The following is a 22,301-nucleotide window of genomic DNA, read 5'->3' on the forward strand; positions in this document are numbered from 1 at the left end:
TGGTAGAGACCTGATTTGCATATTATAAAACTTCTTTTTTATAAGAAACGGCCGAATGAAAGTAAGTAACAACATAATATTCTCATATATCGCACTATAAGGAATGTAACTAGCCAAAAAAAAAATGACTTTAGTTGGGTGACAGAAGCCCTTTAACTTGGCTGGTATTTTTTGTTGGGAAAGGTGACAAACCTATGATAGGTCATAAACGTCCAGATGAAAATACTGCCTTAATTCAGAATTCTCTAAGATATTTGAAAATGGCTTTTCTATAACTGTAGTCATTTTTGTATATGAGAAATAAATGGTAAAATACAGCAGTGCCCAGATTGCCCATTTCAAAGATGGCGTGGCACATATGCCTCCACATGAAATGCTCAGCTATGGAGGTAGGGAAATCTCATGAAGTAGGGTAATGTAACGTTACACCGCCTTAGCGAGAACTGGAATGCTGTTTTACCTCTAGTGACCAGACAGACTTATCAGGGGTAAGCTTCCTTTAAGGAGGCGGGAATTATAAATAATCAGCTCACTGATAGGTGTATATGTCTGTCAATCATCCAGTTTGGACGGACGTCGCCAGCAGAAATCCGGTAAAGGCGGGGCAATATGGAAAATGAGCTCGATCATTGGTGAAGAGGACTGTCAGTCAGCACGTGAGGGCGGAAGTTGTTGAGATTGAAGTAGTCTATTGGCTGCAAGTAGGCAGCAGTGAACGCTGTGATTGGTCAGTTTATCTGTATGGCAAAGTAGGGCGAAGGTCGCGGCTGTAAACCTTGTCCTGAGTGCGGGAGGCGGCGGTCACGGTGCGGAGTCCGGGGGCTACACTGCAGTCACCATGTCCGAGAAGAAGCAGCAAGTGATCAGCCCCGTGAAGAACTTCTTCGCCGGGGGCTTCGGGGGAGTGTGCCTGGTGTTTGTTGGACATCCTCTGGACACCATAAAGGTGCGAGCTTCGGGGACCGGCGGTGACCCCGGGAGACCCGTCCTTCATTCTGCGGCTCTTTATTGATAAGCAATAGAATGACAACTTAGTAAGAGTGTCTGGGTGTGAATGGTGGAAAGTTGTCAGGAGGTGGGGGGGGGGGGCACAGAATGGGATGTCTGGCAGAGATGGTGGGTGAGGGCAGTGGGCTTAGGGTGCACTGCCTAAACTAGTGGGGTGCAATTCTGAAAGTGGGGTGCAGTGCAGCAGGTGGCGCCGTTCATTGGGGTGCAGTGCAGCAGGTGGCGCCGTTCATTGGGGTGCAGTGCAGCAGGTGTCGCCGTTCATTGGGGTGCAGTGTAGCAGGTGGTGCCGTTCATTGGGGTGCTGTGTAGCAGGTGGTGCCGTTCAGTGGGGTGCAGTGTAGCAGGTGGCGCCGTTCAGTGGGGTGCAGTGTAGCAGGCGGCGCCGTTCAGTGGGGTGCAGTGTAGCAGGTGGTGCCGTTCAGTGGGGTGCAGTGTAGCAGGTGGTGCCGTTCAGTGGGGTGCAGTGCAGCAGGTGGCGCCGTTCATTGGGGTGCAGTGCAGCAGGTGGCGCCGTTCATTGGGGTGCAGTGCAGCAGGTGTCGCCGTTCATTGGGGTGCAGTGTAGCAGGTGGTGCCGTTCATTGGGGTGCTGTGTAGCAGGTGGTGCCGTTCAGTGGGGTGCAGTGTAGCAGGTGGTGCCGTTCAGTGGGGTGCAGTGTAGCAGGTGGCGCCGTTCAGTGGGGTGCAGTGCAGCAGGTGGCGCCGTTCATTGGGGTGCAGTGCAGCAGGTGGCGCCGTTCATTGGGGTGCAGTGCAGCAGGTGGCGCCGTTCATTGGGGTGCAGTGCAGCAGGTGGTGCCGTTCATTGGGGTGCTGTGTAGCAGGTGGTGCCGTTCAGTGGGGTGCAGTGTAGCAGGTGGCGCCGTTCAGTGGGGTGCAGTGTAGCAGGCGGCGCCGGTCAGTGGGGTGCAGTGTAGCAGGTGGTGCCGTTCAGTGGGGTGCAGTGTAGCAGGTGGTGCCGTTCAGTGGGGTGCAGTGTAGCAGGTGGTGCCGTTCAGTGGGGTGCTGTGTAGCAGGTGGTGCCGTTCAGTGGGGTGCTGTGTAGCAGGTGGTGCCGTTCAGTGGGGTGCTGTGTAGCAGGTGGTGCCGTTCAGTGGGGTGCAGTGTAGCAGGTGGTGGGGTGCAGTGTAGCAGGTGGTGCCGTTCAGTGGGGTGCAGTGTAGCAGGTGGCGCCGTTCAGTGGGGTGCAGTGTAGCAGGTGGCGCCGTTCAGTGGGGTGCAGTGTAGCAGGTGGCGCCGTTCAGTGGGGTTCTCTGTAGTTGGTGCCCCTGTTCTGTGAGATACTCTTTGGCAGTTGATGCTGTTCAGTGGGGTGCAGTGTAGTAGGTGACGCCGCTCAGTGGGGTGCAGTGTAGTAGGTGACGCCGCTCAGTGGGGTGCAGTGTAGTAGGTGACGCCGCTCAGTGGGGTGCAGTGTAGTAGGTGACGCCGCTCAGTGGGGTGCAGTGTAGTAGGTGACGCCGCTCAGTGGGGTGCAGTGTAGTAGGTGACGCCGCTCAGTGGGGTGCAGTGTAGTAGGTGACGCCGCTCAGTGGGGTGCAGTGTAGTAGGTGACGCCGCTCAGTGGGGTGCAGTGTAGTAGGTGACGCCGCTCAGTGGGGTGCAGTGTAGTAGGTGACGCCGCTCAGTGGGGTGCAGTGTAGTAGGTGACGCCGCTCAGTGGGGTGCAGTGTAGTAGGTGACGCCGCTCAGTGGGGTGCAGTGTAGTAGGTGACGCCGCTCAGTGGGGTGCAGTGTAGTAGGTGACGCCGCTCAGTGGGGTGCAGTGTAGTAGGTGACGCCGCTCAGTGGGGTGCAGTGTAGTAGGTGACGCCGCTCAGTGGGGTGCAGTGTAGTAGGCGACGCCGCTCAGTGGGGTGCAGTGTAGCAGGCGACGCCGCTCAGTGGGGTGCAGTGCAGCAGGCGGCGCCGTTCATTGGGGTGCAGTGCAGCAGGTGGCGCCGTTCATTGGGGTGCAGTGCAGCAGGTGGCGCCGTTCATTGGGGTGCAGTGCAGCAGGTGGCGCCGTTCATTGGGGTGCAGTGCAGCAGGTGGCGCCGTTCATTGGGGTGCTGTGTAGCAGGTGGTGCCGTTCATTGGGGTGCTGTGTAGCAGGCGGCGCCGGTCAGTGGGGTGCAGTGTAGCAGGCGGCGCCGGTCAGTGGGGTGCAGTGTAGCAGGTGGCGCCGGTCAGTGGGGTGCAGTGTAGCAGGCGGCGCCGGTCAGTGGGGTGCAGTGTAGCAGGTTGCGCCGTTCAGTGGGGTGCAGTGTAGCAGGTGGTGCCGTTCAGTGGGGTGCAGTGTAGCAGGTGGTGCCGTTCAGTGGGGTGCAGTGTAGCAGGTGGTGCCGTTCAGTGGGGTGCTGTGTAGCAGGTGATGCCGTTCAGTGGGGTGCTGTGTAGCAGGTGGTGCCGTTCAGTGGGGTGCTGTGTAGCAGGTGGCGCCGTTCAGTGGGGTGCAGTGTAGCAGGTGGCGCCGTTCAGTGGGGTGCAGTGTAGCAGGTGGCGCCGTTCAGTGGGGTGCAGTGTAGCAGGTGGCGCCGTTCAGTGGGGTGCAGTGTAGCAGGTGGCGCCGTTCAGTGGGGTTCTCTGTAGTTGGTGCCCCTGTTCTGTGAGATACTCTTTGGCAGTTGATGCTGTTCAGTGGGGTGCAGTGTAGTAGGTGACGCCGCTCAGTGGGGTGCAGTGTAGTAGGTGACGCCGCTCAGTGGGGTGCAGTGTAGTAGGTGACGCCGCTCAGTGGGGTGCAGTGTAGTAGGTGACGCCGCTCAGTGGGGTGCAGTGTAGTAGGTGACGCCGCTCAGTGGGGTGCAGTGTAGTAGGTGACGCCGCTCAGTGGGGTGCAGTGTAGTAGGTGACGCCGCTCAGTGGGGTGCAGTGTAGTAGGTGACGCCGCTCAGTGGGGTGCAGTGTAGCAGGCGACGCCGCTCAGTGGGGTGCAGTGTAGCAGGCGACGCCGCTCAGTGGGGTGCAGTGTAGCAGGCGACGCCGCTCAGTGGGGTGCAGTGTAGCAGGCGGCGCCGGTCAGTGGGGTGCAGTGTAGCAGGCGGCGCCGGTCAGTGGGGTGCAGTGTAGCAGGCGGCGCCGTTCAGTGGGGTGCAGTGTAGCAGGCGGCGCCGTTCAGTGGGGTGCAGTGTAGCAGGCGGCGCCGTTCAGTGGGGTGCAGTGCAGTAGGTGGCGCGGTTCACTGGGGTGCAGTGCAGTAGGTGGCGCCGCTCAGTGGGGTGCAGTGTAGTAGGTGGCGCCGCTCAGTGGGGTGCAGTGTAGCAGGCGACGCCGCTCAGTGGGGTGCAGTGTAGCAGGCGACGCCGCTCAGTAGGGTGCAGTGTAGCAGGCGGCGCCGGTCAGTGGGGTGCAGTGTAGCAGGCGGCGCCGGTCAGTGGGGTGCAGTGTAGCAGGCGGCGCCGGTCAGTGGGGTGCAGTGTAGCAGGCGGCGCCGGTCAGTGGGGTGCAGTGTAGCAGGCGGCGCCGTTCAGTGGGGTGCAGTGCAGTAGGTGGCGCGGTTCACTGGGGTGCAGTGCAGTAGGTGGCGCCGCTCAGTGGGGTGCAGTGTAGTAGGTGGCGCCGCTCAGTGGGGTGCAGTGTAGTAGGTGGCGCCGCTCAGTGGGGAGCAGTGTAGTAGGTGGCGCCGCTCAGTGGGGTGCAGTGTAGTAGGTGGCGCCGCTCAGTGGGGTGCAGTGTAGTAGGTGGCGCTGCTCAGTGGGGTGCATTGTAGTAGGTGGCGCCGCTCAGTGGGGTGCAGTGTAGTAGGTGGCGCCGCTCAGTGGGGTGCAGTGTAGTAGGTGGCGCCGCTCAGTGGGGAGCAGTGTAGTAGGTGGCGCCGCTCAGTGGGGTGCAGTGTAGTAGGTGGCGCCGCTCAGTGGGGTGCAGTGTAGTAGGTGGCGCCGCTCAGTGGGGAGCAGTGTAGTAGGTGGCGCCGCTCAGTGGGGAGCAGTGTAGTAGGTGGCGCCGCTCAGTGGGGTGCAGTGTAGTAGGTGGCGCCGCTCAGTGCTGTGCTGTAGGTGGCGCCGCTCAGTGGGGTGCTGTGCAGTAGGTGGCGCCGTTCAGTGGGGTGCTGTGCAGTCGGTGGCGCCGTTCAGTGGGGTGCAGTGCAGTAGGTGGCGTTGCTCTGCTTTGCGGCAGTTGATGCTGTTCAGTGGGTGTGGGGTGCTGCAGCAGGCAGTTGGGTAAAGTCTTTGCAGAGTCACTTGCAGAAGGCTCGGGCGGGCAGTCATTGTAGGGAGCTCCTCAGGAATTTTAGTCTTTGAGTCTTTAAATAAAAGTACTGAATGAAGGGTGAGAGCAGCAGTTTAGGATCCTGGAGGTGACGGTGCACTGAAAAGCTGACAGTCACCTGCACCATGGCCTTGAGGGAACTTACATAAAGGTGACTCCTCAGTGACCTGCAGGGGGCGCTCGTGTTCACACAGCATAGTAGGTGAAAGGTTACAGTGGTAAAGGTTCTCAGACACTGTCACATTGTTACAATCATGGAAAATAAAACGTAGCTACTTGTTTTCATTTCTCGTCTCTTTCAAGATCTCTGCTTGCTGTCATCCTCTTCAGTCAAATTAAAAATGTGGCTGTATCTGTTACTGGGAAAGCTGGGTGACAAATCTATCCATATGTAATTTCGGATTGTGGGAAAGCACTTAGGTTGGCACCCAGCTTTCGCAGAGACACATAACTAGAAGTAACGTTCTGAAACCCAAAACTGTGTTTTGTGGTGTTGCTGGTCACTGGTGATTTCCTCCTGGAAATATTTTATTTATTTTTATTTTTTAATTTTTTCTATATTTATCTTGTAGGTTCGGATTCAAACACAGCCGAAGCCGGGCCCCGGGCAGCTCCCCTTGTATTCGGGAACCTTTGACTGTTTTAGGAAGACTCTTGTAAATGAGGTATTAACATCTAGATTTTATTGGTGCCAGGGCGGGCTTTGGTCCCCAGCAAGGGTAAGGTTAGGGGCCCAGACCCAAATGACGGACAACTTCTATGATGTGAAAAGGACAAACAGATTTAGATCTCCCAAACTTTATCCATACCAGGAACAGGTGCCCCATGCCATGGTAACATATATCCCATATAGCACTGCGGTTGCCCCCTGTACCCGCCCCTCAGTGACTCCAACTGGCCATGCACGTTAGATGTGTATCGGTCGAACCCACCGATTTTTAGCTACTTCTGCCGATCATCTAATGTGTTTGGCGTCCTCCTGCCTCTTCCCTGACATCTGTTGTCAGGGAAGATAAGGATCGGGCATGTTGGACTTCAGCTGCCCAATCCTTTTGAAAAAATCCCTGTCAGAGGCATCTGACAGCAGCTTTCTCCCATTCACTACCTATGCTGAGCAGAGCATGCTGTATGTATAGGAGAATAGGGCGAAATCGCAGCGCAGCACCCGTCCTGACCTCCCAGCACTGACTGGGTTGCATAGCATTATACTGATTTATGATGCTATGTCAGTGTTATCCAATACATTCCAGACCCTCTAAGGCCCCTTTCACACGGGCGAGTATTCTGCGCGGATGCGATGTGAGAGTTAAACGCATTGCACCCGCACTGAATACCGACCCATTCATTTCTATGGGGCTGTGCACATGAGCTGTGATTTTCACGCATCACTTGTGCGTTGCGTGAAAATCGCAGCATGCTCTATATTCTGCGTTTTTCACGCAATGCAGACCCCATAGAAGTGAATGGGGCCGTGTGAAAATCGCAAGCAAGTGCGGATGCGGTGCGATTTTCACGCATGGTTGCTAGGTGACGATCAGGCTGGGGACCCGATCTGTATTATTTTCCCTTATATCATGGTTATAAGGGAGAATAATAGCATTCTGAATACAGAATGCAAAGTAAAATGGTGATGGAGGGGTTAAAAATAAAAGAAAATTAACTCACCGAGTCCACTTGATCGCGTAGTTGCGGATCTCTGTCTTCTGTAATGTTGAGTTGCCGGCTAAGGACCTGTGGTGACGTCAACATCACATGGTCCCTCACCATGGTGATGAACCATGTGATTGGACCATGTGATGAGCACAGTGATGTCATCAAAGGTCCTATTCCTGTGCACAGCAAAGAAGACAGAAGAGATGCAGGCTGCGCGATCAAGTGGATTAAGGGCTCTTTCACACTTGAGTTGTCCGGATCCGGCGTGTACTCCATTTGCCGGAATTAGACGCCGGATCCGGAAAAACGCAAGTGAACTGAAAGCATTTGAAGACTGATCCTTCTTCAAAATGCGTTCAGTGTTACTATGGCATCCAGGACGCTATTAAAGTCCTGGTTGCCATAGTAGTAGTGGGGAGCGGTATACTTACATTCCGTGCGGCTCCCGGGGCGCTCCAGAATTCCGTCAGAGCGCCCCATGCGCATGGATGACGTGCCATGCGATCACATCATCCATGCGCGTGGTGCGCCCTGACGTCACTCTGAAGCGCCCCGGGAGCCGCATGGACGGTAAGTATACTGCTCCCCCCGCTCCCCACTACACTTTACCATGGCTGCCAAGACACTATTCAGAAAAAGCTAAACGTCGGATCCGGTAATGCGCCGAAACGACGTTTAGCTTAAGGCCGGATCCGGATTAATGCCTTTCAATGGGCATTAATTCCGGATCCGGCCTTGCGGCAAGTGTTCAGGATTTTTGGCCGGAGCAAAAAGCGCAGCATGCTGCAGTATTTTCTCCGGCCAAAAAACGTTCCGGTCCGGAACTGAAGACGTCCTGATGCATCCTGAACGGATTTCTCTCCATTCAGAATGCATTAGGATAAAACTGATCAGGATTCTTCCGGCATAGAGCCCCGACGACGGAACTCTAGAACTCTATGCCGGAAGAAAAGAACGCAGGTGTGAAAGAGCTCTAAGGTGAGTTAAATTATTTTTTTTATTTTTTTTTAACCCCTCCAGCCCTATTGTACTATGCTATCTGTATTCAGAATGCTATTATTTTTCCTTATAACCATGTTATAAGGGAAAATAATACAATCTACAGAAGTTCGGGTTTGGGTACCAAACATGCCGATTTTTCTCACCCGCGTGCAAAACGCATTACAATGTTTTGCACTTGCGCAGAAAAATCGCGTATTTTCCCGCAACGCACCCGCATCTTATCTGGGCAAAAAACATGACGCCCGTGTGAAAGAGGCCTAAGGGTTACATAGCATCATAAATCAATATAATGCTATGCAACCCCGTCAGTGCTAGGAGGTCAGGACGGGAGCTGCGCGGCGAGTCTGCATCATGACACTCGCTCGTCTGAAAGCGGCCTAAGGGTCAATTCACACACAGCAGATTGGTTGTAGATATGTCTAGTCTTACGACCCTGTCTTTCTTGAATTTCTGGTGTTGAGGCGGCGCGGGGCTGCATTCTTCTCATGTCCACCTGTCACCTGCATAGTCTGGTACTGCTTCCTCCATGGTTGTCACCTAACTTTCCTAGTGTCCTGACTGGGGAAAGCTGTGTGACAGATCCTGAAGTAGGTATCACAGGGAGCCTTGCGTTTCCTACTGGTAAAGGTGGGAGAGTAGGCATGGCATACAGTATGGCTGCAGGTACCGCTTGCATAGGGAAAGATATGTGACAAACCTTAAAGGGCATCTGTCAGCAGTTTTGTAACGCCCCCTGTTGCTCCTAGGGGATCATTTGCATATATTTAAACATCCTTTTTCTCAGTAATGCGGGCACATAAACATGGGACCAACACAGATGCCTTCAGCTGCCAAATGCACATGTAACAGGTCAGCCAGTTTCATAGGTACAAAACTGCTGACAGATGCCCTTTAATGAGACGGCTGACTGCAAAGTATCTATAATGATTGTCACCCAGCTTTTGCATCTCATTGGCTTGTACATGCAGCTTACCATTCTCACAGCAGTGGCGATAAGCGGTGGAAACGGGCTGACAGCCACTTCTCTCCAAGGCCATATCTATGATTCCTGTACACTGGCCTCGAGATAGCCGAAATCCAGGGAAGTAACAGTTCTTTTGTTTTCTTTGCCGCAGGGCATCAAAGGTCTCTACAGGGGGATGGCGGCCCCCATCATCGGCGTTACCCCAATGTTTGCCGTTTGCTTTTTCGGTTTTGGTCTTGGGAAGAAACTCCAGCAGAAACATCCGGAAGAAGTTCTCACGTAAGACACGGACTCCTCCGAGTCTTGGGGGGGAGGGGGGAGTAGCCGTCTGTTAATAATTTCTTCGGATAATAAAGCGATTTCTCCCCCGAGCATGCGAGTTCTCGTTAAATAGCAACTTTCACTTCATAAATTAATTGCTGCTAATTAAACTTTAGTCCCTGCAGCCAAAGCGGCCTTGTGTGGCGGATGCTGGGGGTTGTTCTTCCTGGCAGCACCTGTGCAGTGTGTGTATATAGATCTATCCAGAGGGCCTGTCTGCATAACTGGTATCATAGCGCCATTGTTTATAGTGCTCTTCCCTGTAGCAAATCCTCCGCTGTGAGAAGTATTAGATCTACGAACAGATGTAAACGGGAATGTTCCCATTCCCTGACAGCAAGCAGTTATTGAGCCTGGGCAATGGGTGAAGATCAGCAGAACCTAAGGAGATGCACATAGGCAGTGGTCATTGGCCTTGTTATGTCACTGAAGACTGCTACAGTCTGCCTCTCCCTCTGGGTCGGCCCATCTCATACATTGAGGGCGTATTGCATGGATATGCCCCTAACGTCTGATAGGTGCGGGTCCCACTTCTGGGACCTGTACCGATCTGTAAACGGAACCCACAAAGTGAGGGAGAATGGACTGTGCCTTCGCGACCGCCCTCCATTAATTTCTGAAAATAGACGAGCGGCGCGCTTGGCCATTTTCGCAAGTCCCATAGAAATGAATGGTAAGAGCATTGTGCATGCGCAGCTACTGCTCCACTATGGGACTGACGGAATTAGACGAGCCAGCGCTTGGCCATTTTCGGAAGTCTCAGTAGAAATGAATGGTAAGAGCGGCGCGCAAGCGCAGCTACCGCTCCATTTACTACTGTGGGACTGACGGAAGTAGACGAGCCAGCACTCTGCTATTTTCGGCAGTCCCACGTAAATGGTCCACTCTCGCTTTGTAGGCTCTGTTTCAGATATAGATGCAGGTCCCAGAGGTGAGACCTGCACCTATCGGACAGAGCCTTGCGATTTTGACCCCTTTAAAGTGTCACTAACTTTGAAGAAGAAAAACAAACGAAAAACTTTTGATATGTCATAGAGACATACTGAAAGTGTAGAGCGCTGAGACCACCACTGATCTCTAGAACGAGGGGAGAGAAGTGCTCACATATCACGGTCTCTCTCCTCGCTGTGTGAGACTGGCTCCATAGACGTTCCAATTTGTTCTCGCTTCTCTCTCCTCGTTCTAGAGACTGGTGGTGGTCGCCTCGCCACTCAGTCCACCACCGATCTAAACTTTTCATATGTCTCTATGACACATGTATAAGTTTTTTTGAAAAGTTAGTGACCCTTTTAAGATTTTGTGTCCCTTGAATACTATGCGTGACCTTAATGCCGTGATCTTCCGGTTGCCCCCCCCGTCTTAATTGCTGCTTTTGCAGGCCTTGGATACTGGAGGGGCATGATCCTGCCATCCGTCCCCCCGCCCGGCCTGTGTAAGGTACGTGTGCCTTGCCGTCGGTGTACATGTTTGGTCTTTGGTTGTATTTGTACCCTCCATTCCACCTCCACTCCAGTCTTCTGCAGATTAGGCACATCGCAATGACCGTTTTTACTATTATATGCATGTCTATATATTATTATTATTATTATTATTATTATTATTTTATTATTATTATTATTATTATTATTATTATTATTATTATTAATTTTTTTGTTGCTTAAAGGTATCCCCAGCTGTTTGCAGCTGGTATGTTATCCGGGGTCTTCACGACGGCGATCATGGCACCTGGTGAAAGAATCAAGTGCCTCTTACAGGTATGCTGCCCACAGGAGAATAAAAGTGAATTAGCCACGCTGTAGACCTGTGTCACGGCTCTAGTGCATTGCCGAAGATGTAGCATTTGGAACTGGATAGTTGTGCTTTTTATGTGTGTCATTCCTTCCCGTGGCCAGCAGGTGGTGCTGTTGCTGGCAATGATGAGACAGCACTACAGCATAAAGTTGTGGGCATATATCGCCTCCCTGTAGGTCGTCCAGGATTAAAAAAACATGGCTGCTTCCAAAAACAGCACCACATCTCTCCGTGGGCTCTGCCTGGTACTGCAGCTGAGCTCCATGGAGTCGAGTTGCAATACCACACACAACCTGTGGACAGTTGCGGCACTGTTTTTGGAAGAAAGCAGCAATTTTATTAAAATCCTGTACAATCCCTATAGCTTGACTTTTGGCTCAGGCGGGTTTTCAGTTAAAGGGTTTGTCGATATGCCATAAATGTCCAGAGGAGACAATCCCTTTAAAATGGCCATTGTCCCCGTACCAACCAGACTTCTCGGAGTATTAGTCCTTACCCCTTGGACTGTTACGAAGGTGGGGCCCATGCTGACGGAATACAGTAAATTGTAATTCTCCTTTGCGGTTCATACAGCCTATAATTTCGTCTTCCAGATTCAGGCCGCCACCGGAGGGGTGAAATATAACGGCCCCATGGACTGCGCCAAGCAAATCTACAGAGAAGCTGGAATTAGGGGAATATACAAGGGAACGGTGCTGACGCTCATGAGAGGTATGAAGGACGGATGGGAGGCACATGGGGAATTTCACACTGCAGGTTTCAGCAAATAACACTAGGGGGAGACATTACAGAGCAGGAGATGTCAGCTATACAGGTCAGACGGCGGAGGTGAAGGTTTGATAGGGAACTCTCCGTTTATTCTCTCCTACTTGAGCCAGTTCCGGGGTACTTGGCACGTGATGGTATTCGGATGATTACACTCGCCGGCCCCTTCTGCAGATGATTAAATTCAGGAGCGGCGTGTCAGCCTTCCGTTGATTAAATTTCACATCCTAATCGGAGGCACAGCCGCACAATTCTGTAAACCCGACATTGGAGGCGTAAACGAAGGTCAGCTAATTGTATACATCACGCAAGCCCGAACCAGCACCCAGATCCCGGGAGATTACAGATGATCAAAGATGGTATAACGGTCCTCTTTAACGGATAGGTATAAGTGAGGGCGCCGTACTGTATGTCCAGAGCAATACAGACGCTTAGAACCGGTGACTTCACTGAGGCTGGAGGTGCAATGTACCTCATGCCTCATTGACTTTACTGCTAAAGAGTCTGTAACATATTCAGTGATGGAAGTCAATGCCAATAAGGCGCTGCAGTCGCTTCATTCCCAGGATAGGATTTTTTAAGGGATATTAAAGGGCATCTGTCAGCAGATTTTGTCCCTATGACACCGGCTGACCTGTTACATGTGCACTTGGCAGCTGAAGGCATCTGTGTTGGTCCCATGTTCATATGTGGCCGCACTGCTGAGAAAAATGATGTTTTATTATATGCAAATGAGCGTCTAGGAGCAACGGGGGCGTTACCATTACACCTAGAGGCTCTGCTCTCTTTCGTTAACTGCGGCGCCGTCTCCACTTTGCCAGACCTGGCAGGGAAAACATCATCACACCTGGCCCTGTCAATCAAAGTGGAGACGGTGAGGCAGTTGCAGAGAGAGCAGAGCCTCTAGGTGTAATGGCAACGCCCCCGTTGCTCCTAGAGGCTCATTTTCATATATTAAATGCGAGCACATATGAACATGGAACCAACACGGATGTCTTCAGCTGCCAAGTGCACATGTAACAGGTCAGCCAGTGTCATAGGTACAAATCTGCTCAGACACCCTTTAAAAATGTGATGTCCTATTACTACGATGGGCCATCACTTCATGATCATTGGGGGTCTGACCTATGGGAAAGTGATGGCATATCCTAGATGGGAATACCTCCATCTGTGTCTAGGAAAGCTGTGTGAAATCTGCTACAGATGTTAGTGGTGGTCACCAGGCTTTCCCACACCCCTGTAGGGCAAATGTGCGTAGGTTGTCAGCGGTGCATTCACTTGTATCAGTGCACAACTAGGCGGGTTTGACTTATTGGGCCGTAGGAAAGCTGGGTGACAACCCCATGGGAGAAAACGTCTTAAAATGTAAGCAGAAGATACCTTACTAATTATCTGTTGCCTCGTTACTGGAGGTTGTCACTGGGAACCAGTGTAGCGTGTGAACTCTGTCTTTGTCTTGTAGATGTTCCCGCCAGTGGGATGTACTTTATGACCTACGAATGGCTGAAGAACGTCCTCACACCGGAGGGCCACAGGTAATCTGCGGGGAGGGTCAGCTCTGCTCAGTGGACTCTCGACAGGATGATAGACAGGTCACTGGACTTTATAAAAAGATGACATGGGTGCCATATAGTGATTGTCAGTAATGGTGGTGACAGGGGGTGGATAGAGAGCGCCCTAGGACGACTGGCCAGGACTAGTGACATCACTGAGTCTATACCATGACATCACTTAGGAGATATCAAGAGGGTGTAGTAATCTGCCGTTTGTACAGGAGACCACTATTGTCTGTGTGAAGGGCTCGTGAGCGTGGTCATACGCGGTTTGTATCTATTGACAGAGAAAAAAACTTTACAGTGATTGCTGCAGGCCAGTGACATCATCTCTTTCAGGCACATGGCTAGGCACAGTCCCATTCAAGGGAATGAGGCTGAGCTGCAATACCAAGCACAGCCACTATACAATGTATGGCGCTGTGCTTGGTGAGCTGTGAAGAGACCACAGTAATCGCCGCAGCCTCTTCAAACCGCTGATCGACGGGGGTGCTTAGCGTTGGACCCCTGCCGATCAGAATTTGATGACCTCTCCTGAGGATAGGTCATAAATATTTAACTCACGAAAAACTCCTTTAATATTAATGATCTATGTTCAGTTTCAGGTCGGTGGAGGTCTGAACGTCAGGTGAGCCCTGCAGCCACTTCAAAGTTTACTAGGCACAGCACCAGCGCCGTACATTGTGTAGTGGCTGTGTCTGGTATTGCAGCCTCACTTGAATGGTACCAGGTGCTGCTCCTAGTAAACGGTGAAGAGGCCGCAGCGCTCTCCTGCCACCAGTCAGCTGATCTGTATTGGTGCCTTGAACTGGAACCCCTACCGTTCTGATACCAACGGCCTATCCTAAGGATATACCATCCCAGAAAACCCTTTAACTGCTGGGACCCCCACCAATTCCTGCCAGTCGCTTGTCCTCGTTCCCCGCCTCTGGGACATTGCTTGCGGCAAAATGGTTTATTGTTTCTGAAATACAATTTAAGGAGTTTATTTGTTACCCCTGTGAACGGTCGATCTGAGCCAGAATATCCGGTCTGGCGGGTACGTGGGGCGGGCTCCTGTCCTCGGTTTGTTGTGTGCACAGATATAATTGGTGTAAATAAAGTAAAGCCCTGTAATCATCACGTTATTGCACTCAAACCACAGTACAGAACCTCCTTTATGATTTATGGAGTAAATGGGGGGGGGGGGGGGGTGAAAATATAAGACCCAGAATATAAAAATAGATGCAGCAGAGCCCAGAGTGTTACTATTATATCCCTTTGTTCTGTGGGGTTTTACATAGAAAGTAACGCTACTGTGTTAAATGATCTCATAATGCACAGACAACCAATACAGCTCTGCTACATCTCTTATCCACCTGAAGAACATATGGCAGTAGAGATGTGTGTGTAGTTAGGTAGACTATTCTTGTATCCATACCACAAAGGGTCGAGAGAATGTGACTGTAAATCTGTTCAGTAACCGAGCAAGCTGTGCGGCTGCTCTTACTGCTCCGCAGGGATTATTTCGATTGTATGCCCATGCACGCGACGCCCCCTCGCCCGCTTCATTCTCGACCCACTGAGCAACTAGAAGAGTTTGCAAAAAGAGCAGCTACATCAGCAGAGGTTCTCGTTAAGGTCGCACATAGCTGGAGCCGTAAGGGGAGGCCATACACACATGCTGTGACCACCGTGGAAATGAATGGAAACCCTAAGGGTTTTTTTCCCCCAGCAGGCCCGGATGGATGGGGGCAGTTATGTGGAAGTTCCTGCCTCATTTTAGTGGTGTGGGCCCCACTCATTCATGGTCACCAACTACATCGCAGCTGTGTATAGAGGGGCACAACTTAAAGTTTTTTTTTTTTCCATGAACTACACTTGCCGCCTATCTAAGAGGAATAGGTTTCCTATGTTCTCTGTTTAAATGGAGCTGCGATCACACATGGCCGCTGCCACTCCATTCAAACTCCATGGGACTGACGGAGGTAGATGATGTAGACATACGGGCTTGCAGTCAGTTGGGTGCCCATCATTCAGACGTTGTGGATATGTAATAAGTGTTGTTTGGGGAAATCTCCTTTAAAGGGCATCTGTCAGCAGTTTTGCACCTATGACACTGGCTGACCTGTTACATGTGCACTTGGCAGCTGAAGGCATCTGTGTTGGTCCCATGTTTATGTGGCCGCATTGCTGGGAGAAATGTGGTTTTAATATATGCAAATGAGCCTCTAGGAGCAACAGGGGCGCTGCCATTACACCTAGAGGCTCTGCTCTCTCTGCAACAGCTTCGCCCTCTGCACTTTGACAGGGCCAGGCGTGATAATGTTTACACTGCCTGGCCCTGTCAATCAAAGTGCAGAAGGCACTGCAGAGAGAGCAGAGCCTCTAGGTGTAACTGCTTCTCCCCTGTTGCTCCTAGCAGCTCATTGGCATATATTAAAATATTTTTCTCAGCAATTGCGGCCACATATGAACATGGGACCAACACAGATGCCGTCAGCTGCCAAGTGCACATGTAACAGGTGCCCTTTAAGCGGGCCATATGGGCCGTTCACACTAAGTTTTCTTTTGGCAGATTTTGGTGCATTTTCTGCTTTGGAATCTGAGCCAAAAGACAACTCCAAGCAGTTTGTCATTCATGATTATTTATTATTTTTTTTGGGGGGGGGGGGGGAGGGGGGAAGAATCATGTCCTATCTTGGAGCGGAATCCGTGTGTTTTTTTTTTTTTGGTTTTTTTTTTGTGCAGATGCGCATTGAAAAACGCAAGCAAAAAATGCAGTTATAAAATAAAGTATACACCCCCAAAAAAGCACGTCCAAAACAAAAAGCTTCAATATCGGCAGAAATTCTGATCTAAGTTTTGGAGACGGATTTTCAAAATCCGTGGTGTGAATGTAACCCTTAAGGTTATTTCTGTGTACACTGGTATGTTTTACTGATACATTGTAACAAACCTACAGGGACAGATATGTGCTGCTGCATTTAGATACAACTGTAACGGCTCCTCAGCTGTGAGGTGTATTAGGGCTCAGCTGCGATATTACAGGCGCACAGCCGTAGTCATGCTATAAGTTAATTTTTTATTTATTTATTTTCCTCCCCCCCAACAGTGTCAGTGAGCTGAGTGTTCCTCGAATTCTTTTCGCCGGTGGTATGGCTGGAATCTTTAACTGGGCTGTCGCAATTCCCCCAGACGTGCTAAAATCTCGTTTCCAGACAGGTGGGTGATCGGCTGGCTGTGCGGCTAGGAGTGTTAATGGGGGACTTGTATTTCATTAAATCCCCGTCGTATTCTTCTTTCCTCCTTCTTTTTCCACCTCTTCAAGTGCTTACAATTTCCGAGCCTCTTGTGAATTGAATTGCACTCTGCGGGGCTGCGTGCCGATAACTGGGAGGATGTAGTAGAGCTGAGCTGCGTGCAAAATAATGAAATGATTCCAGATTAACATGCAGAGCAGCAGAATATGGAGATAAGCAGCACAGGCCAAAGATCAGCGGTGCCCAACCCAAGGCTTGTCATACTACAACTTCCAGCTTTGCAAACTCTTTATCCTTTAGATGCACCATGTAGATGGGTTGTTGCCCATAGCAACCGGTCACGGCACAGCTTGATCGGTTTACATGTCTCTCCTTAGTAAGTACCTTGAAATTGCTGGGGTGCCATTCGTCGAATTTTGCTTTGTCCTTCCTCTGTTATTCTTCCCTGAAATGTGTGTATAAATTGATAACTGGGTTTTGCTATTTCACTTATCAATAGGAGGGTGACTCTACACATTCTGACAATCTTTACAGACAGTACGAGTGTGTAGGGACCCATCCTATTGACAAGGAGCAAAATGGTATCGTCCAACATTTCCAGGAGGAATAACAAAGGAGCAGCTAAGCAAAATTTGAAGAACAGTGCCCTAGCATTGCAGTTTCAAGGTATTTACTAAAATAGATGTGTCAGGACAGATGACCGGTCCGCTATAAACTGCTCAAGCTGCGCCGTCTGTTTATATATTTCCAGAAGGAATAACTGAGGAATGGCACAATGACGAAATCTAAGAATAGTTGCTTCAGAATTGGGGAATACAAGTATTTAAGTCCAGAGAGGTGACCGATCCTGTTTAAGAAATGGAAGCTGAGGGGGTTAACGTGTTGCTCTGGGCAACAAGAAAGCTTTGTCTTTGATCAATGAGGCCTAGCTGGGGGGATTTCATGAAAAAAAATTGTGCCACAACAATAAGTACATGGAGTGTGCAAAATGTAATGGGTATTTTTAGAATAGATTTCAAAGTATCTGCCAATTTTTTTTTATGGCGACATATATTACTGAATATAGCCCAATTTGTCAGTCGTGCACCCCCCCCCCCCCTAAACTATTGATTAATCTCAGCCAATGGGCCCCAATTATCAAATCTGTCTGTCAGAATATCTGGCCTTGTCGCCCATAGCAACCCGCCAGAGCGCGGCTTTCATGTGCCCAGTTTCTCTGTAAGCTTCGTTCCGGTTGGTTGCTATGGGCAGCAAGGCCTGTTCCTCTGCGAGGCCTAACTAGGGCAGATGAAGCCTGCCTAGCATTGAGGCTCTTTAGGTTGACCATATCAACCAATCGCAGCGCAGATTTCATTTTAAATTATGCTCTTGAAGAATGAAAGCAGTGTTGTGGTTGGTTGCCATGGGTAACAGGGGACAGTATGGTAAATCTGTGCCCTTTCTGTTTCTCTGCATGGATTTTGTGTGAAGTTAAGATGGGAATGTTGGGGACAAATAATGTTGGGGGGGGGGGGGGGCATAAAAGCAGGTTGAAAATCCTATAACCTATTAGTGGTGAGAGTGGATTTGGTATGTCTGGGGGGCCCCCATGGCACAGCTAAGCTCCGCCCTGTTGTCAAATTCTTGGCTTAGCAATGCAGCCTGGGCACTTAGACCCTTCCTCTACAGCAGGCATGCTCAACCTGCAGCCCTCTAGCTGTTGCAAAACTACAACTCCCAGCATTCCCGGACAGCCTACAGCAGGGCATAGTGGGAGTTGTAGTTTTACAACAGCTGGAGGGCCGCAGGTTGAGCATCCCTGCTCTACATCTAGCCCCTGTGAAGCTCAAGCACCTGCAAGGCATTATGTCCACCTTTTTTAGTCATATATTTTATTTTTTTTCCAGCCAATTTTATACTTGCCAACATTGGTAAAATCGGGGCATCCGCCTGGGAACGCCCCAACTCTGTCTGGTAACACCTACTTATGGGCAGGGTTATCACTAGCTCCGACCATTTTCAACTCGGGATAACCCGAATTTGCCACGACTGTCTCTAAATATCACTGACAGTCCCTGCAAATTCGGGACAGTTGGCAGCTATGCAACTTCATGTAGCCAGCAGGGGGCCCTTTGATCTCTGGGGCCCAGAGCATTTGCTTAGTCTGTGTGGTGGTAAAGTCTGCCCCTGAAGTGACTATAAATGTCTATAATCTAATCTATTTCTCCATCTCCCCCTCAGCGCCTGCTGGAAAATATCCCAATGGATTCCGGGACGTCTTGCGTGAATTAATCCGCGAGGAAGGAATCGGATCGCTGTATAAAGGCTTCACAGCCGTCATGCTTCGGGCCTTCCCAGCCAATGCTGTAAGTGGCAGCTTGCCTTTAAAGGGGCACTCAACCTACAGTCTGATCTAACCATTTCCATTGCTGTCCGGGCCAGGGCCGCGCGAACATTGATTGCAGTGTCCCGCTGCTAAATCGCAACTCATTATCGTGAATGGGATTAGGTTGCGAGCTGCAGGTTACTGCAACACAACAGATGCCCAAAATACTAACCCTCTGGATTTCAGTGTGACGACATTCATTATCGTTGGCTGCGATATTAGCAGTGTGACATTGCCGTCTTTTACGGGTTTTATGGGCGTAAAATATATTAATATTAAAGGGCATCTGTCAGCAGATTTGTACCTATGACACTGGCTGATCTGTTACATGTGCGCTTGGCAGCTGAAGGCATCTGTGTTGGTCCCATGTTCCTATGTGCCCGCATTGCTGAGAAAAATGATGTTTTTATATGTGCAACAGGGGCGTTGCCATTACACCTAGAGGCTCTGCTCTCTCTGCAACTTCCGGGCTCTCTGCACTTTGATAGAGCCAGGCGTGTTGACGTTTTCAATGCCTGGCCCTGGCAATCAGAGTGCCGAGGGCGTGGCAGTTGCTGAGAGAGCAGAGCCTCTAGGTGTAATGGCAACGCCCCCGTTGCTCCTAGAGGCTCATTTGCATATAATAAAAACATCATTTTTCTCAGCAATGCGGGCACATATAAACATGGGACCAACACAGATGCCTTCTGCTGCCAAGCGCACATGCGACAGGTCAGCCAGTGTCATGTACATTATTATTCTGAAGTTTTGAACAAAACGAAGCATCCGAAGCTCGCTTTGTTCAACACTACTCCCTACTATCAGCCATTTCATGATGGGCAGAACTTAACTGTCATGTTATCCCTGCATCCTGACATAATAGCACATCAAGGGCTTCTGGGAACTATTGCTCCCAGTTATCAGCCAGTTTCACGATGGGCGGAGCCTGAATGTAATGTTATTCAATGGGATAATTGACAAAGTCCAGAAAGCCCCGGTGATCACTGCCTCATGTCACATCTCTCCAGGGCTGAGATGCTACGTAGACACGTGTGACTGGCGTCAGCCGCTGCTGTAATAAGCTTCATACAGGCGGCCGACTTGAGGTTTAGTTACCTGGAGCTGAATGTGTGGTGTCTCCGCGCTCCTCCACCATTAATATAATTGATAGAGTTTGAAAATCATTAGGATTTCCAGGCCAATCCCAAAAGACCATCCATAATCCCGGATTGACCAAATTGGAAATAATCTTTAAATCCTATGGACTGTAAATAATTAGAATTTAATGTGCACCCCCCACCTCCCCCTGCAAAATCACCTTAAAGGGGATGTACCATGATATCAACTTATCCCTTATACGTAGCAGCAGGTCGATAGTGTGTGCTGCCGCCCCATTCATTCTCTATGGGACTGTCGGAGAGTGCTAAGTGCCTGTCCTGTGGAAGCCCCATAGAGAATGAATGGAGCGGCAGCGTGCAACCCCGACCTGTCACTGGGGCACATGTGACCCCTATTCTTGTGATCAGTGGTTGCAGCGGCAGACCCCAACCAATCATGATATTTAGGAAAGTAAACTCAGTAATCAAATCTGTTAATCCGTTTCTTGGAAAGCTGGGTGACAGCCTGCAGATTGCTAGAGTACTAATTCTACAGTCCATAGTCATGCATGTCTATCGTTCTGAAGCCCAATGGCAGATATAACCAGGAAGCAGCGGAACCCACCTTTATAACAGGTCCACCTAACGACTACACGACTAATGAATCTCATCTCTCACTATCCACAGGCCTGTTTCCTGGGATTCGAAGTTGCCATGAAGTGCCTAAACTGGCTGGCGCCAAACTTGTGAGAATACCCACCTCGTCATAGAAAACCGGCTGACTTCATGATACCTTCCTTCGGGTAGAAATGAACTGTTCTCGAACTAACAACTTGCCTTAGACCTCCCCCTCCCCCGTGATCAGCGGGGCTTCTCCATGACCGGTGCCGGCCGGGTACCGAAGTGGAAAAAACTTGAAACCCAAACATTTCGAATGTAAGAAGCTGCTCGTGTTTTTACGGACTGCGATGAATTAGATATTAATTTACAGGCAATTTATTTTTATCTGGTAGATCAATAAGGCAATGACCGGCGCTGACCTCTGTCTTAATCTCCTCTGGTGTTGGCGCCGCAGGACCCGGGAAACAATATATCTCTTCCCATGTAGCAGATTGTATAGCAACGATCTGCAGCTGTCAAACCATAAGCCATAGATGAGAAGACTGGTACCTGTCCTGGCACTACCTCACAGCACCCAGTGCCCAGCGCTGCTCCCCTCCCCATATGTGGGCACATTCTTTCCTTGCATCAATGCTGTGGGTAACCTGAGCAGAGCAACCCCTAAACGTATACAGCTGCAGGTATTAAATGTCCGGCACATGGTGCCGAGGATTGCGCAATGCTTCGTGTACATATCATCCCGGCCCCTCGTCGCCTATGAATTGTTTTACCCATCCTGACAGTGAAATTTGGGGGCAAGGGAAAAGATTTTATATTGTACGGACATTTCTGTCAGCAGTAAATCTTTGCCTTATCACAGCTTTTGTAATGTGTTATTTTCAGAGTGGTGATTCAGACTTTTATCAAAACCATTGTTGATGCGGGAACAGTATGGTTACCAGCAGGCAGCCCTTACAGAAATGCTTACCTGCAGATTTGTGCCTGGAAAATCCACAGAGCGATACAGCAGCAGCCAGGCGGATGACGTTCTATAAAGTGCTGCAGAAATTTTACTGCACGGGCATCGACCGGATGTGCAGATTCTAAAATCTGGAACATGGCCCTTCCTGCTGTAGATTCTCACTGGAAACTTTCAATGGTGCAGGGGTGGAATCCGCAGTAAAAATCTGCATGTCCCGCACATACACAGATTTTGCCACTCATGTGCCATGGAGTGAAATCCAATGCAGATTTGTGGCAGAACAACCCGCTATGTGGTGACCGACCCTGCCAAAGCAGAGCATTGCAGTCCTAGCCTTAAATTTAAAAGGGGGTGTCCTTTTTGGACATTACTGACCTGGTGAAGTGCACGATCCGCATATGAATCGCGTTGTCCGCACGATCATTGTAACGAAACGTATTTTTAGGACTATGAGAAAGCGACAGGAAAATGGCAGTGTGTCTTATGGATGCGGTCATCAGCATGCAGGAAAGCACTGCTCTGGCTGTACTCGCCCTCCCTAGTGTTCTTCCGGGCACCTCACTGAGTACAGCGTCAGGACGTAGTGCATGTAGGTGCACACTATGACCTGACGCTGTGTGACATCACGTCACAGTGCAGCGTGGGCCTGCAGAAGACCAGCAGTGAGTGTCAGAGTGGTCCACAGCAAGTTCCTTTTATTTGTTTTATGTCTAATAGAGCTTGGGGGTCTGATCTGAGGTCTGATGAAAAAATATTTTGAAAAAATTCTTATTTTCCTCCTTTAC

General features: G+C 50.4%; 1 protein-coding gene across 1 annotated transcript; it reads left to right on the forward strand.

The window, feature by feature from the left end:
* The first annotated feature begins 737 nt into the window (after nucleotides 1–737).
* On the forward strand, nucleotides 738–21,413 carry SLC25A20 (solute carrier family 25 member 20). Its single transcript, XM_044281101.1, has 9 exons — nucleotides 738–946; nucleotides 5,775–5,867; nucleotides 8,973–9,100; nucleotides 10,806–10,896; nucleotides 11,527–11,644; nucleotides 13,161–13,233; nucleotides 16,346–16,455; nucleotides 18,714–18,838; nucleotides 20,622–21,413. Exons 1-9 carry the CDS (start codon nucleotides 839–841, stop codon nucleotides 20,682–20,684), a joined length of 909 nt encoding a protein of 302 aa, XP_044137036.1. The 5' UTR covers nucleotides 738–838; the 3' UTR covers nucleotides 20,685–21,413.
* Nucleotides 21,414–22,301: the final 888 nt, after the last annotated feature.

The sequence above is a fragment of the Bufo gargarizans genome, chromosome 2 (genome assembly GCF_014858855.1).
Source record: "Bufo gargarizans isolate SCDJY-AF-19 chromosome 2, ASM1485885v1, whole genome shotgun sequence".
In the NCBI taxonomy this organism is placed as follows: Eukaryota; Metazoa; Chordata; class Amphibia; order Anura; family Bufonidae; genus Bufo; species Bufo gargarizans.

Excerpts from the sequence above, each read along its gene's own strand:
- SLC25A20 (XM_044281101.1), top strand. The coding sequence starts at position 839 with ATGTCCGAGAAGAAGCAGCAAGTGATCAGCCCCGTGAAGAACTTCTTC. Across the intron at positions 947-5,774 it reads ATCCTCTGGACACCATAAAG|GTTCGGATTCAAACACAGCC; the intron begins GTGCGAGCTTCG and ends TTTATCTTGTAG. Across the intron at positions 13,234-16,345 it reads CTCACACCGGAGGGCCACAG|TGTCAGTGAGCTGAGTGTTC; the intron begins GTAATCTGCGGG and ends CCCCCCCAACAG.